Source organism: Lasiodiplodia theobromae, assembly GCF_012971845.1.
Source record: "Lasiodiplodia theobromae strain AM2As chromosome Unknown scaffold_1, whole genome shotgun sequence".
NCBI lineage: Eukaryota > Fungi > Ascomycota > Dothideomycetes > Botryosphaeriales > Botryosphaeriaceae > Lasiodiplodia > Lasiodiplodia theobromae.
Window position 1 is genome coordinate 1,173,842 of NW_023336399.1, and position 15,913 is coordinate 1,189,754.

Here is a 15,913-nt window from a genome sequence, read left to right on the forward strand (position 1 = left end):
ACGTCTTGTGACGGGCGGATCTGGGAGGCTGGCACGACTGATGGCTTTTTGGCAATTGCGGCAGAGATCGCCCACGAGCACCGCGCTGCTACTTAACCTCGCGCGAGCCGTGCCGCCGCGGCGACGTCAACAAGACAACTCAGCCATGCCGCTGAAATCACTATCACACCTGCCATTGCTACGGAGAAAGGCAGGGCGAAACAGGCGATGCGCTGCTCTCAGCCTCGACGGATCCCCAGGACCGCACGTCACTGGCTCGTAGGCACAGGTCCATGGCGCCCCCCGCACGCTGATTCGACGCGCCTCCTGCATGCTCAGGCTCCGCGATGCGTTGGCCCGGCTTGAAAATTTTGCATGTCATCATTCGAGAGGGCTAGACTGCCTCAACGGCCTCGCGAATCGAGGATCACTGCGATGCAGAGGGGCGCGGTGGAGTGATGGCGATCGTTCAGAGATGGCTGCATGTGCTGGAGGGCGGAGCTCTGGCTGCTTCTTCCAATGCCGCCGCCTGAACCCCGGCCTCGGCACCCCTGTTTTTCCGCCCCGCCCAAGACGCGTTTTTGCCCTGTCCGTCCTGAACTTTTTTTCGCGATCCCTCACATGCACCCGCCCGCCCAACATGGACGTGCCAACGCATCCAGTCACCCATGGCCTCGCGGAGGATGACGAGCTCTCCGACGAGCAGATCGAGATGCTGCTGAAGCAGGCTGAGGTCAGAGCGCGTGAGAAGGACACGTCGGGCGCCCTGGCGCAGATTCCCTCCGCCCTCGACATCAAGCTGCCCCGACTCAATACCCCCGGCCTCCCTGCTCCCTACGTCCAGATGAACGGCGAGGTTGCCCGCGTGGATCCGTCCCGCTTGCTCGATGACCAGCAGCGTGCATTGGCAAACCACATCCGGAAGGTCGAGGATCCTGTCGCTGTCAAGAAGAGGAAAATAGAGGTACGTCACGCTCCTCCACACAGCACCGCCTATGAGGAAAATATTCCCAATCTTTCTCCTTGAGCAGACACGAAAGTCCGTCTTGGACTTTCCCTGCACCACTGAGAGTTATATTCATAGTTACTCTGACGGCACACCTTTTCACCCGCTTCATCTTAACGTTCGTCACCCGAACCATGCTGATTCGGCTTTACACAGGAGAAGAAGGCTACTGCAGGAGAGCGGTGGTTCAACTTGCCCAAGACGGAGCTTACTCCAGAGCTGAAGAGAGACCTCCAGCTGTTGAAGATGCGCAACGTGCTTGATCCCCACCGTCATTACAAGAAGGAGAACAGCAAAGACTTCGTTCCGGAGTATTCGCAGGTCGGTACCATCGTCGAGGGCCCCACTGAATACTTCAGCGCTCGTCTGCAGAAGAAGGATCGCAAGAAGACTTTTGTCGAAGAGGTACTCGAGCAGGAGAAGAGCTCGGGCAGGTTCGAGAGAAAATACGGCGAGATCCAGACCAAGAAGACGAGCGGCAAAAAGGCTCACTACAAGGCCGTGAAGGCCATGAGGAAGTCTGGCAAAATCTCCAAGGGTTGATTCTGGTGACTGTTGCTCACACATTAAAATTACACTTCCAGGGTGTGTGTCGGCTCATGATTACCGGCGTCCTAGTGACTGTTTAGTTACAGCCTCACTCAGCACACCCATTGCAGTCACCTGACGCTAACACAGCGGGTCGCAAAGAACTTGACCTTCACCCCTTTCACCAGAGACCTTGCACCCTAGCCACGTGGGTAGTTTGATCCAATGTCTGGATGTATTTGTACGATTTCAAAGCTTACATTACGTCCGCATGTTGCTTCGACTATCCACGTAGGGAGAGTGCAGCGTCATTGGCGGGGAACCGAGGGCTCAAATCTTTGCTGCCTGCTGTGCTGGGCGCATTGTGACAACCCCTGCGTCATGCCCAACCCTGCTCGCCGGGAGATCACCAGGCCAATGGGGACAAAGGCCCCCAAGCGCATATTGCATAGCCTCTAGCCATGTTCGCTACCTTATGCAGCGCCCAGATCAGATAGAACTTGCTTCACCAGCTCCTGAAACGGAGTGTCAGCACAGCTGAAACAATGAAAATGCCACCTCATCGGAGAAAAGCTTACCTGCATGTCTTTGGCAGCCTCTCTGCCAGCTTCGAGAACTTCTTCGTGATTCGCTTTGCCTTTGCTCAAGTAGGCATCCAGCTCAGCCTTGTTCATGTCTTGGATGGCAGGGTCGTCACCGCGAGGACCAGCCTCGAGCACAGCCTTGTTGGTGACCAAGCTGAATGCAAGAACCCTGATGCCACAGTGCCTAGCAACAACAATCTCGGGTACCGTCGACATGCCCACGACATCAGCACCCAGGGTGCGCAACAGGCGACACTCAGCTCGCGTTTCGTAACTGGGATTGCCTTGGCGTCAGCCAACGCTTGCGTTCGAGAGCAGACTGGTTCTCTCCGTACGCATAACTTACCTGGGGCCGGTAACGAAGGCATACACGCCTTCATGCAGCTTTCGCTGAGTCTTGTCCAGACCAAGCTTCTTCCAAGCCTTGTGCACACGTTGGCGTAGCTCAAGGTCGTAGGCATCGGAGAGTGGTGGGAAACGAGGACCGAATTCGTCGGCGTTGGGGCCACGGAGGGAGTGGAAACCGGCAAGACCGACGAAGTTGAGGTGCTGTTGTTTATCAGTCTTGCTGCACACTTGTGACTGACCGAGCATGGCGGGGAGGTTGGCAATGCAGAGCCAAGAGGTTTTCTTACATCGTTCAAGCACACGATGTCGCCAACAGCGTATTCGGGGTTGAGGCCACCAGCAGCGTTTGTCACTACATATCTCAAGCATATTAGAGATAGACATTCAAGGACAAGACGCGGGAGACAGAACGAACCGATCATGGTTTCCACGCCAAGAACCTTGCAGACACGCGTAGCAAAGGTGACCATGTCCATGGCGTGGCCCTCGTAGAAGTGGGCGCGGCCGACAAGCAGGACGACTGGCAGCTTAGCGGGCCCGATCAAGCCAAAAACGAGCTTTCCCGCATGTCCAGCAACTATACTCTCCAACATGCCGCATCAATATTCGCTTCTCGCATCTTCCTCTCCGTAGATATCCTGTTGTCTTTCCAATCTTCGACAGGAGCTCGGTGATGACGGAGCTGCAGGGGACATTCACGCACCGGTGCTCTGGGGAAAGTTGGGAATGTTGGCGTATGGCGTCGCATATACAGGTTCCTTGTGGATGGTTTCGGCCAGGCCGCCAAGACCCGAACCACAGACGATGGCGACCTTGGGACTTCTCAGCTCAGCAGGCACGTTCTCCTTGAGGAACTGAGCAGTCTCGGTGGCGCGCTTGTATACGGCGCCTGGAGCAGCAACGACGTTATCGGAGGACATGGCGGGGAGCGGTTTGGCGGGGTAGGCGGGGTGGAATTGAAGGGCGACCTGTGGAAAAGTAAGTGCGGCAGCACGTATCAGCTGTGGGTTGCAAGCAGTTTGGCGTGGGCGCTGGTGAGCTTTTGAAGTATAGCCAAGACGCCGAGGTAGAGTGGTTAGCGTTGGAGCTGGGTCAATACGGAAGGTGGGATGTGCGCCTGCCGGAGGAGACCGCCGGTCACCGCAGGCTGGCCGCCGGCCGTTTAGTCGTTGCCGCAACAAATGGCCCAGCAGTCAGCCACCACAACTTTTCACTCAACCACCACATTTCTTCACCGAACCTCGCAAATTTGCCCTGGCCAACGTCAAATCATCTCTAGTCTACTGGAATGATATCTAGTAACGACGTTACGGCGCAAATTCCTGTCTCAAAGCTCTGCGTTCGCCTCTGGGTGCATCCATGTTGATACATCTGTACAATAAGGCTGCCATAGGTGCCTTTCCATATCCCATCCCGGCGGTCCAGGACGTCTCTCTTCCTTTACAAAGTTTCGGGGGCTTCGAATGCCGTTGGACATGGCAGGCCACATTGGTATATAGCAGATTTCCTGCGACATCCATCTGTTAGCGTCGGGAAACGACCACTGGCCATATACGGACTCACATTTTGCCCACAAGGACCTTCACACCCCGTCCATTGTTCCACCCATCCGAGCCACGCCATCAGTTCTTCGACCGCCATCTTCCATTCGCGTCCTGTACCCAGAACAGGCTGTTCGCAAGAGTCATCGCCGTGCTTCTCAGGATCCAGATTGTAGTACGACAGCCACTCATACTCCACTTCCAGTCCAACCTTGAAAAGCACACGGCATATTCCGCCCAGCGTTTCGTCGATTGACCAGGAAAGCAACTTCTCGCCGTCCCCAAGCTCCTTTATGTCATCAGCACCGTATTGACCTTGACATCTCTCCATTGCTTCCTGCATCATCGGAGAATCGAAATCGAAGTCAACTTTCAAAGACTCATTGGTGTAAGGTCCGCGCGGATACTCCAGAAAGGGCATCATGAACCAGTGTGTCAGCACGCGCACTGATTCCAACCATTCGCGGACGGTGAGCCAGTGCTTTTCCGACGGTTCCGGAATCTCTTCGAGCGTTTGAAGCAGGTTACGGAGGTTCGCTCCGTAGAAGGTGACTACTTCTTCCATGCTGAGTTTCCAATCAATGTTGCTGCAAAAGCCGCCGTCACTTTTAGCAACAGCGTGCATCCTCCGTTCCATGGCATCTTTCATGTATTTTCCATCACTCTGGCTGACGTGGTTAGGCCGATGCGAGCGTCTCCGTCGCAATAATTGCTCGAGGGCGACAGCTCGTGTCTCAGCGTGCTCCGGACTGTGCCAGCTCCCATGGTCGGAAATGTTTAGATACGCTCGCTCGTCCTCGATGCGCGCTCGATCGTGGTCTTCCAAGCCGGGGTCATAGAAGGTGAAGATACCGCAGGTGTTAATCGTGACCCGAGCTTCACCTCGCCCGGTTCCCGTCCCAGAACTACCGCTGAAGCCATATCGTCGGGCTGCGGCGGTGAACCACATCCAATTTGCGACACCGCGGAACGGTTCGCTGGGGTCAGTCATTCCTGGGCCATGCGGGCCTTCTTTGGAGTCTGATTCATGGGCGTTGGCTGCCCCTTTCAGGATCGTTTGGTCAGTAGCTAAGTCAAGCAGTTGCTGCCGTGCATACTCTCCCAATGTCGTCCGCTTTTCCATCTGGATCCGCGGCGCCGATACGTTCAGATTCGACATTAGCCGGAGCGACGGCGAGTCAAAATCGCACCATATCAGCTCAAACCCAGCGTTCATCCGTACAATGCCTTCCAAGCCCCATCCTTGACCGCCGAGTTCGTTCTCTTTGATCCACCGGCACAACCCCTCGGCACGGAAGTATTCATCGTCCAAAGGATTCCAGTGTCCAAATGGAGGCCGTCCCCCGTCGCCGTGTCCTGGCTCATCTTCTGGAGGTGGACCGTGCCGCGGTGGCCCTCTTCCCGGCCTTCCCGGGTGCGGACGAGATGGGATGCTTTCACTATCGCCGTATAAGAAGGTCATCTGGGACTCGACGCCGTCGCTCATCAGGTTGGCTGACATGCCGTCAAAGTACAAGCACTTGACCGCCCGCGTGGTGCGATACGTCAACATGCGCGAGTCCGGAAGATTGCCCATTATACCGTAGGCCATTTCGACATCGAAAGCCAGCCATTCCGGACTAGGTGGCAAGTCCGCGTCGTGCCGGCCATGATACAGCAATGTGTGTGCAGGGATGTCGCAGGCTGCGATAGTGTGGCCGTTGGGGAAAAAGGAGTTGGACCATTGTTGAAGCAAGCCGTTGATAGAGGAGAAGATGTAGGGTGCAGGTGATGAGAAGTTTAGCAAAGGTGGCGGTGTGGTACGACCGTCAAGAGCCGAGGTGACTGAAGAATGAAGCAAGCCGAGAATGAGGCCTGATGCCTCGAAGAGCTTCATGATGGGCTAACACAATGTTCTTCATAGGCTCGCGGGGATCTGGGGACATGGCATTGTAAGTATAACCAAGCTGCTGTCCAAACTTGCTATCGGTGACGCGTCATTCGCCAGATTTGGAGTTGGGCCGCTGTGGAAAGCACCAATCAGACGACAGAACTCGCCTAACTAGCTTGAGGTCCTCTTTATCATGCGTAGATGATCTGCTTCCTTCCATTGACTTGACGTACAGATGAAAGCCGTATTTCGCTCACTTGAGCTGTCACGTGCAAGTCTGCCTCTTTGGATCAATTTATAGACTTTAGGGGACCTTGATAAATTCCATTGAAAAGTCCTTCGGTGCAGCAGACACTCGTAAGTTCCTGAGACTACTACATAGGTTTAGAGAGCCAAGATTGAAATGGCACTTGGTGATTCCTCCCGTTAATTTTCCAATTCCCCGCAACGAACAAATACCTCCTCACACTGACGGCGAGGTCATGTTCGCCGGTGATTTCCTGTACAGTCAGTTCATACCCGTCTGCTCCAGATCTTATCCAACAAAGATCATGTCTGACAATTTTAGCCCACTCGATGGCCCCAGAGTCTTGCAGTCAAGAGGATCACCGTATCTTAAGGAAATCCGATTTCCATGAGCAATCTTCCGTCATTACGAATGCGATTCCTCTTCATTCTTTCATGAATTCACTGCTCTTCTCGTCGAATAAAGGGCACAGCAAAAGCCTGGACTTTACGTCTGCACGTCGTTTTCAGCGGCCGGCGTGAGTTGAGCATGCTGTCCTGGGAAATTATGGTTGCAAAGAGTGAAGAATTTCTTCCTTATCTCATATGCAGGCCCTTCTCCTCATCCGACATGTTGCGGTCGAATGGACCTGAAAGCTCGACCGGATGGGATTTTGTCGTTTCCGGAAGCTCATGTTTCGGTTGGCCTGGCCCGAGTTCTGCGGGGATGTGGAAGGCTGAAGGCTCTTTGGATTGATTGGGGGATGTTTGTTGCTGCTGTAGCTGCAGCTCATAGGCTTGAAGTGCGGCCTTTTGTTCGCGGAGGAGTTTTCGCCGCGGCCGGATGAAGCAGAAGAACAGCGGGACGAGAAGGATCAGTGCCAAAAGCGTGACGCCGCCGATGACACCTCCAACGATTGCACCGATAAGCGTGCTGTTATCGCCCGAATCGGAGCTGGACGGGCGGGTGTAGGATGTGCCGCCTGGCGTGCAAGAATCGATGCTGTAGTAGACCCAGGAAGAGTTGTAGCAGGTCTGCACATCGGCCAGGAAAGTTATGGCATTTTCGCTGCACATGTCTTCGCCATCACTGGTGTAAAGAGTGGCTAGGTCCGGTCAGCAGCGCCGGAAAAGCGAGAAACGGGTGGCGGCACCAGAACATCCTTCATCCAAACCAGTGATCATGAAACTCTCAACCTGGCCTTGAGCCTTGGTGCGTATGCTCGTACACGAGCCATTGGGATAGCCGTTTGGACCGTCTGTTGCAAGGCGTTAGCGCGAGAGCTGCAGCACAAGGGCGGGCCGGCGCATACCCCACTCATTGAGCAGCTGGGTGCAAGCAGCATCCGAGAACGACGAGATATAGCTCGTCGCCGACACAACGCACAGCAGTCGCACGAGCAGGACGACAGCACACGCGCGCGCGCTGGTGGACAGCATGGCTACCGACGACGTGCGGGAGGAAAAGAGAGTTCAGGGCGGACCAGAGAAACAAAAGGCCCGTGGACCCTTAGCCTAATCACGGCCTTGGAGACCCAGCTGGGGTTCTTGGCGTTTCCTCAGCCGCAACCGTGGAGTGGACCATTTGGCGCGGCAGAGCAGGGGTCCCATGGCTGCAGCCCTCAGCCTAGAACGAATTACTGCAGGCCAAGTCCCCGACATGGGGGCCAAAACTGCCTGCATCGCTTATAGTGACTAATCTCAGCACTTTCTCTATTTAGCTACTCGTCACATTATTAGGGCGTACATCTGACACGGTTTTCCGTCCAGCCATGATCGGCGAACTGTGAGCTGATACAGGGATCAAGAGTGCCTATTCGCCTGCTATATAGTCCTGTTATCCAATCGATCTTTAACGTTTCTTAGTCGCGCTTATCAACAATCAATGAGATCGCGCGGCCTTGTGGGAAGGATTGCGGGGAGTGCAGAAAACCGGATTTAGTGTCAGAGCAAAGTTTAGGGCTACCTAACCTTCACAACTTCGCGACCTCAGCTGGACTGAGCATTCGACGCCTCGGGCCTCCCCTACTCCCATCCCCAACGAAATCGGGACTCGTCCCACTCCTAAACGCCCACTTCTCCCTTAACTCGGCATCAGCTATACCTTCAAAGCAGTCTGCAATATACTTTCCAACTACCGGCAAGAACTTGAATGCACTGTCGTAGTGTCAGCTTCCATCAACAACATGGGTGGGAGAGCCTTACTGTCCGCTCCCGCCAGTGGCGACAAAGACACCTTGGAAGTCCGGATGGTTGTCGAAGATGAAATCGCCATTGGCCGTGTCACAATACCAGCAGAGTCTGGTGTTGATCCACGCACGATCAGCAAACTTCGGCCACAACTTCTTGAGTCCGTCGCGTAACCCCTCATCCGCATCTGCTGGCAGAAATGAGGTCGTCCGCCCGCGTCGCTCCAGCACCGGAGAGGAGACGATCTCCTTGTCGCGCCCGCCGAGGCTCACTTCAACCGGTCTCCCATAACCCCATCCGTGCCGAGCAATCTTGAGCACATGCGTGTCTGGCGTCGGGGGGAAGGTGAAACATCCGTTGTCAAAGTCGATCATTACCGGAGCATTGTAGAGTTGGCGAGCCTCATCCGCAGTAAGCTGAATGAAGCCGACGGGCTGACCGGCCGCAACAACGGATTTCTTCATATCCACCAGCTGGTTTGTCCAAGCACCCGTCGCAACGACGAGGCGATCGGTGGGAATGGCAAGTCCATCTGCTGTAACAACTCCCCGGATCTGCCCATCAGAAGAAGTATCCAGCGAGAGCACAGTGCCTTTAGGTCCGGTCACAAAGCTCACTCCGCGGAGGGCACACTCTTTGGCCATTGCGCCTATGGATCCTGCAGCATCAACCCAACTCCCGACGGGATTAGCATATCCAGAGATGCCTGGGATGTCGCCTTGAAAGCCACGGAACAGTTTCCTCAGCTCGTGTGTGCCGTTGAACTCCTGGTAGGTCTGGGATGTCTGTTTGAGATTCTCCAGGGATTTGGAGACATACTTGCTGTCCTTTGAAGACAGAAGGATGGATCCGCAGCGATGGAACCATTCCGGATAGTCGGATTCCCACAAGGACATTGCTTCTTTGGCCATACGAGCGTAGATGGGATCAGCGTAGTCGTTCCGGACGATTCGAGAAATGTCTACGCTGGATCCGTCGATGGCTGGAGGTGGGTAACGATCGAGTACAGTGATGTTGCGATATCCACGCTTGGATAGTTCCAGAGCAGTTGAAAGGCCAAAGACTCCCGCGCCCACGACAACGACGCGATCATCCTTGCTGGGCTGTGTTGAGGGAGCCATTGTCTGCGAAATGAGGGGACTTGGTCAATAACATTTTCTCGACACACTTCATACATATATCTCACACTGGACGGACCGGATTTCTCAAAGAAGCAGTGTCTTTCTCATGATTTTGCAGCCGGAGGTAGCTTAATTGGTCTATTGCCAAGGGACAGCACGGAATCCGGGCCGTGTTTCCTATTTCGGACTAGCGCCTCCGCATCCGAGTTCCGGCTCACAGCTACAGGTTGCCCATTGACCACTCATCGAATGACTGAACGAGATCCGGGCAAGAGAATGGAGGAAGAATTCCAAGATAGTCGGCTAGAAGGTCATCGGATAATTGGCCTTGAGAAGGCGGCTCGATGAAGCTCACATCATTCTGACCACTCTCATGAACCTTGGGCGGGTTTGAGTACTGTACGATGGACCAGAATATGCTTGCGTAAGTGGTTCGAGACAGATTCTCGTGATCACCGGGCAAGCCATTCAGCGCATGGCTACTCTGTTGCAGCTGCTCAAGACGGTGGACCTGATGGACTGTCACCAAATGCCGCTCTACAATCAAGGGATGGACTTACAAGATACCGAACAGAAGGTAGTTTAACGCTCAGTCCTCTCACCAGTTCAAGGCAAAGGAAAAAGTCCTTTTTGGCCCGCAGAGAGACGTCCTCGTTCTTCGAGCCGGCATAGAAAGCGTGGATCGTCGCAGCGATGGATGCACCATATGCCAAAAATGGATCAGTGACCTCGAGGCCCTTCTGGCGGAGAATGTCTGCAAAATGGGCTATCCAGCGTGAGTGGAGTTGAGCATGGTTTGAGAGGCATTGTGCAAATGACGGTGGGAGCTGTACAAAAGTCGGTGGACCCCCGGCGAGAAAGAGTACGGGATGGTTCAGCAGCGCCAAGCAAGAGTGGAAAAGAAACTGCATGAGCAGCCACGAAACCCAGTATGATCTGTACGTCTTGAGGTCGGCCGGTTCCTGTTGCGGGAAGTTTACAAGCTGCCATCGATGTTGGTTGACAGAGACAGCCTCATAATCCAAGAACCGAGACATGATTTGGTTGTATTCCGAGTCTGCAGCCCAGGGAATCTGGGAAGTGCCAGACCGCTTGCGTTTCATGACGTGCTTCATTACTTCGCCCCATACTACTGTGAGCTGCAGGCAATATGCAATGATGCCGAGGTCGACCAGAGTCTCGGAGGTTGAACCAAGACTGGATCTCGCGCTTGGCGGTACCTCTGGTGAGGTTGGATATCTCGGCAGATGATTCTCGTCCAATAGAGGTACAGGCTCTCCAGATGCTAAAGAGAATAGCTTTTCCAAGGCAAAAAGCGACCAGCAGCAACGGGAGATGGTTTCGTCTTCGGATATGTTGTCAAGAGCTCTCGGTTTCAGAAACCCCAGTGAATATGCAAGGCGTATCCCTATGCCAACCGTAAGGTTCGCGCGTTGAGTCAAGCCATCTGAAGTATGGTTAGCGTGCGGAGCCTTGTTGGAAATGTGCTGCATACCAAGATAGTCTGCAAGGGAGATTAAACAGGCGGCTTGAATGGTTGACAGTGTCGCCTCGTTGGTCTCGAGGGCCTTGAACAAAATGGTGCGAGCCTTTCGATTGAAGACTTCCGGGCTTGACTCTTGGTTGAAGAATGGATGTGTGGAGTAGCGTGCGGCCACGGCGACAATCCCAAAGGTTACTTCATCAGGGAAGTGGGTGGATCGGACCAACAAGGGCAGCGGCTGACACTCGCAGCGGTCGAAGTAGATGTCAGTGATAGAGGCAAGCAGGTCTGGCGGCACAGCACCAGTGTCTGGCTCTCGCCGTTGATTTCCCAGCTCGGACAGCGGTGCTTCATCGTGCGACCATGTTGGGACCGTAGGCGAGCCAATTGGTTGACTTTACACGTCAATGTCGTCATCAACTCGGTAATGGCAGGGAAGCTACCTCAAGAGCTGGTCAATCTTTGACTCCAGGCCACTGATACGGTCGAGATTGCTCTCCAATCGGCGTAAGCGCTCCTCCTGCTGCTCTGCCTGTTAGCATTGGCCTGGCCGGAGTCGCAGCTACGCACCGTCCGGCTGTCGGGGGATTTGGAGACTCTGAAGTCCCGAAAATTGTCCGCTCTTGGCACATATGTGCAGGGCTGGCCCAGTCTCCGGCACAAGGAGCATACGGGCTGCTCTCCAGGGCACTTGGCCTTTTTCTTGCTTCGCCACGGGTGAATCGGTGCTCTTCCATCTCCATACAGACAAGCTCAGGCTTACCGGCAGCGATCGCACGCGAGTCTGGCACGGGTTCTTCCGTCAGCGTGCGATGACATGTCTGGATTCCGAGGTGGATGGCGTTGTGTTTGCGGAGATGATGCGGGGCGCTCTTCGCCATTGGCTCGGAACACACCAGCTCGCCACCCGGCGATGTGCATCTGAATACCTCATTAGGAAAACACATCCACTGCTTTGTGGATAAAAGGGGTTCCTTTGGCAGGCTCTCTCACCTCATTCCTTGACCATGGCCACAAAATCTCAAAAGCCGTTGTTCCTTCGATCCCACCAAGTCTCCGAGACGCCACCAAGCTCCTTTGCCGAGTCGGCTCGAGGCAACACCACCTGGCATACTCTGCTGTCTGCGCCAGCTACCGCAACCGACTCGCTCAGTGGTGGCATTGCAGTGTGTCCTTCGAACGGCTCACTTGCCCTCCATCGGCACGAGCAAGCTGAAATCTACTATGTCCTCGCCGGAGCTGGAGAAGTAGAGATTGATGGGAAGAGACGGAAGGTTTCTGAGGGCATGATGATCTGGATCCCGGGCAATGCCGAGCACGGGGTCTTTTGTGGTGAGGAAAGGCTGAAATGGCTGTACATTTTCCCCGAAGGCAGCTTTGAAGACGTCGTCTATCGTTTTCGTGAAGATTCTTCACACGCTCAGGATACCGCGAAGGCGAAACTCTAGTTGTAAATTAGCATGCAGGTTTGACGACATGAAAGATGGCGCGCGCGCTGAAGCGAGGCTGCTCCTTCCGTATTTCAGCCAGCCGCTCCTTCCCAAGGCGAACGTGACATCACTTTTCGCTCAACACTTGCACATTTCATCTATCTCCGCCCAGACCCAGCACCCTCTCGCAATTGCCGACGATGAGCCCGACCTACGTACGCGGACGCCTGAGTTTTAACCCAAGAATCATGGTGAGAATTTGAGAGTGATGGGAGACGCTACCCGCAATAACGTCGGATGTGACAGCTTGCAGCCTGAGGAAGTAGCGAGGCGATGCTGCCCATCTGGCCACCACGGACGCATTACAGAGCCGTACGCGTTTCGGAGACTTTTCAACCCAGAACACACACGTAAATGAACCGCCGAGTTGAGTTCGCAACCGCCTGAGAGAGTTCACCGATCAAGCAGCATTACACCTATTGCAAGCTTGACTTCAGAAATACCAAGATTGAGTCAGCTACACCCGGATCCTGTGATAAATCGCGTTCACAGGGCTGAGTGTGCCAGCTCAGGTATCGTGGATGTGACGTTACGAGCGTCTGGCAGATGAGAGACGCGCTGGCCCGGAAATTGTCGCTCGCTTGACCAGAAACACGACTATGGACGGCAACTGACATGTCACTGCTGGCCAGACCTTGAGGCTGTGTCGAAGTGAGACGTGTGTCGCTGGATTCGGAACAGCTTGGTGTCACACACCTCATCAAACAGACGTTGCTGCCTGGCTTTTCTGGCAGATCGTCCAAATGTCAGTCATCTGAAAGTTATCTGAGCACCGGAAAGGATGGTCACCCCTACTGGCAAGATACTACATGCGAGTCTGCAAAGGGGCAAGCCTCATCTCATGACCTTGCATCTTCTCCCAGTGCGAGCAATCACAACTTCATTTTATAAAGGCGAATCATAAGCCCCCTACCCCTCTCCCGCCTACCACCCGCTGCCTGCCGCCGCCCGCATCGAACCGTGCACCAGGTCTCACCAGTAACACCACATCCAAAACCGGGTTGTGAGTGCATAGACAGGTCGTACACATCTGCAGGCCCTTGCTCCCGGTACCGATCTGTGCCTCGTACCGGGTATGGATGCTGCATCTCTTACAATCCCGCCCACTTTTTTCAGACTCGCATGCAGGCTGTCCTGCACAACCTGGTGGATGGAACCAACACGTTTCCTCCTGCGTTTATGATATGAGAATGCGCGGTGCATCCAGCACGCGTCTGCGCGTTTTTGTCCTGTAAAAGCTCCATTCGAGGGCCTTTTCCTCGTCGTCTTATACCAGCCGACGCCTGCGTTTCGCTTGTTCCCATCAGACCCGGACATGGTGGTATGGATCTCAATCTACCCGCTATGGACGTGGGGCGAAACGGTGACCCAGAACCATGGCAACCTCCTGCACAAGATGGCTGCCATGTGGGGGCAGATATCAGCCATCAGGCGTATGCGCCACCGCATGCAGGAAACCACTCTTCATCGACACTGAGCTATGAAGGCCAACCGCATTTTCCGTCCCCACCGTCATTCTCACATGATCCCTTGGGGCTGGATGTCACACCGGACTTTTCACTTTCTCCCTATCCAGATGAACTGTTGCTCGAAAAGGCACCATCGACTTCAATTTCTCTGCCGCCAGCCTCGAATGCGTTGAATCTCCAATCCTTTGAAAGCTGCAGCATCCCGGAATCATCCCCGAGGTATGTTAATTTGCTGGTCCCACCTCTGATGTCGACTGACGAACAAAGCAGCCAAAATTGGTACGAGCTTCTCATCAGCCAGCAACCCAGTGCTGTCAAAGCCAGCCCGGAATCCCGAATCATGATCACCCCGCCACCGAAAGTCCAGCTTTCTGTCACCAACTGCAAGACCGGCCGCACAGACTACAAGGAGCTCAGGAATCCTTACAATATAGTCTATTGCGAACTCTGGAACTCCGACGGAATAACCCAGCCTCACCACCGGGTTTTCAGCGCGGGCTCCCCATCCAAAGACGCACATGGGGCCTATTCTTTTCCCGAACTATCTTGCAGGACCCCTGGCCGCTATCAACTACGCTTCTGCGTCATGCGCATGGATCCCACGAAAGTCAAACCGGGTTACTGTATGCCCGCTCTTGCCGCAACGTTCAGCGATGTATTCACGGTACATTCAGAAGAACTCTCACACACTTCCGCGCCGCAGACATCCTGGGGACGTAACGAGAGCGACTGGAGTACATACTGGCAGGGAACCCATGAGCCGCAATCTGCTGTCTGTGTGGGTGGAAGTGAATCAACCCGCCACGAGATGCATCCCGCCTCCGCTTGTACACCTGCTGAACTCATTACTGGAGAGACGAACTACAGCAACTCTGCACTAGAGTTTGACCACAATCGAGTGCTCAGTGGCTGCGGCGTTGACCAAAGGCCATCATTTGCCGTTACTGCACTCGGTTTGGAGACAGACTCTCAACTGTCTGCAGATCAACAGGTGGTGATTGGAGATACCTGTGCCAGCACGTCGTTTGAGACGGACGAATTTGCTTTAGCCCTCAGGCAACCAGGGGATTTTGAAGAAGACTATGAAGATGGTAGGGGAGAATTCAACGCGTCAGCCACGGATCGAACCTCGACACGCTCGTACAAGTTCGCCTGTCCCTTTTTCAAGCGGTGGGCAAAAGCGAAAAACAACTCTTGCGTTCATCCCGGATTTTCTCATATTCCCAGACTGAAGTAAGTCAAATGAGCCCTCCAACCGAGTACTTGCTGACTCTTCAAGGGAACACCTGTACCGCACTCACGGAGCCAGCAATCGATGCCAGAGATGTTTTAAAAGCTTCCCAGATATCAACGCACTGGATCGACACACACGTGCCGCCAATGGGTGCATCGTACAGCACAGACCTTCTCGGGATGAACTGCTCACGCTTGAAGAAGAGCGGGAGCTAAAGAACAAGAAATGGGGAAGAATGGCTCCCGGAGAAGAGAAATGGAGACACATCTACAACATACTGTTTCCTAATGCCGATAAAATCCCTTCTCCCTGTAAGTATTGTAAGGACCATTTCGCTCTGGAAAAGCTGACAGCCACAGACGTCGAGCGATGTCCCAGCGACCGAGATCGGGAAATCGAAGGATTGAAGCAACACCTACAGCGCGCGTTGGTACCCTCGCTTCTACAAGGGGTACAAGCGTTGGTGGAAAAGGATGCTCGACTTGCCGTCCTCGAACAGTTACTTCAAGGCCCGCTTATTGAAGTCGTTCGTACGAGCATCAGCATCACTTTCGGAGACTACGCACGCGCATGCTCTACACCATTGCCTGAGCCAAGCACTGGAAGTCGTCACGAAGAAGCGGTGCCTTGCAGTCAGCATGAACCAGATTTTCAGCCGGAGGTTTAGACGAGCACCGAAGGCACGGAGAGCCTGTATCTTTAGCTGGTAGTGTGGAAATATCACTGGATGTAAGCGTCGGTGCTACAGGTCGATGGACTGTATCGGTGTTGCTCTTTAGCCTGGTGGCGGTTACTCGCCGTCGTTGCTGGTGAGATGACCTGAGAGAGGGGATCAGGCAACTTCG

General features: G+C 54.3%; 6 protein-coding genes across 6 annotated transcripts; 2 read left to right on the forward strand and 4 right to left on the reverse strand.

Annotated features, from left to right (window-relative positions):
* Window positions 1-619: 619 nt before the first annotated feature.
* On the forward strand, window positions 620-1,528 carry LTHEOB_343 (rRNA processing protein fcf2; the record flags this gene model as incomplete). The annotated part of the gene is made up of 2 exons (XM_035512352.1): window positions 620-943; window positions 1,142-1,528. 2 exons carry the CDS (start codon window positions 620-622, stop codon window positions 1,526-1,528), a joined length of 711 nt encoding a protein of 236 aa, XP_035372345.1.
* A 458-nt stretch (window positions 1,529-1,986) lies between these two features.
* On the reverse strand, window positions 1,987-5,862 carry LTHEOB_344 (Purine nucleoside phosphorylase; the record flags this gene model as incomplete). The annotated part of the gene is made up of 8 exons (XM_035512363.1): window positions 1,987-2,028; window positions 2,092-2,371; window positions 2,444-2,646; window positions 2,733-2,797; window positions 2,861-2,965; window positions 3,149-3,413; window positions 3,890-3,952; window positions 4,009-5,862. The coding sequence occupies 8 exons, from the start codon at window positions 5,860-5,862 to the stop codon at window positions 1,987-1,989; spliced, it is 2,877 nt and encodes a 958-aa protein (XP_035372346.1).
* Window positions 5,863-6,678: 816 nt separating this feature from the next.
* On the reverse strand, window positions 6,679-7,521 carry LTHEOB_345 (uncharacterized protein; the record flags this gene model as incomplete). Its single annotated transcript, XM_035512374.1, has 3 exons — window positions 6,679-7,187; window positions 7,257-7,340; window positions 7,395-7,521. 3 exons carry the CDS (start codon window positions 7,519-7,521, stop codon window positions 6,679-6,681), a joined length of 720 nt encoding a protein of 239 aa, XP_035372347.1.
* Window positions 7,522-8,282: 761 nt separating this feature from the next.
* LTHEOB_346 (uncharacterized protein) lies at window positions 8,283-9,392 on the reverse strand (the record flags this gene model as incomplete). Its single annotated transcript, XM_035512385.1, has 1 exon — window positions 8,283-9,392. The coding sequence occupies one exon, from the start codon at window positions 9,390-9,392 to the stop codon at window positions 8,283-8,285; it is 1,110 nt and encodes a 369-aa protein (XP_035372348.1).
* Window positions 9,393-9,612: 220 nt separating this feature from the next.
* On the reverse strand, window positions 9,613-11,694 carry LTHEOB_347 (uncharacterized protein; the record flags this gene model as incomplete). The annotated part of the gene is made up of 6 exons (XM_035512396.1): window positions 9,613-9,903; window positions 9,953-10,839; window positions 10,888-11,270; window positions 11,319-11,398; window positions 11,446-11,473; window positions 11,639-11,694. 6 exons carry the CDS (start codon window positions 11,692-11,694, stop codon window positions 9,613-9,615), a joined length of 1,725 nt encoding a protein of 574 aa, XP_035372349.1.
* A 188-nt stretch (window positions 11,695-11,882) lies between these two features.
* On the forward strand, window positions 11,883-12,323 carry LTHEOB_348 (Cupin RmlC-type; the record flags this gene model as incomplete). Its single annotated transcript, XM_035512407.1, has 1 exon — window positions 11,883-12,323. One exon carries the CDS (start codon window positions 11,883-11,885, stop codon window positions 12,321-12,323), a length of 441 nt encoding a protein of 146 aa, XP_035372350.1.
* Between the last annotated feature and the right edge of the window lie 3,590 nt (window positions 12,324-15,913).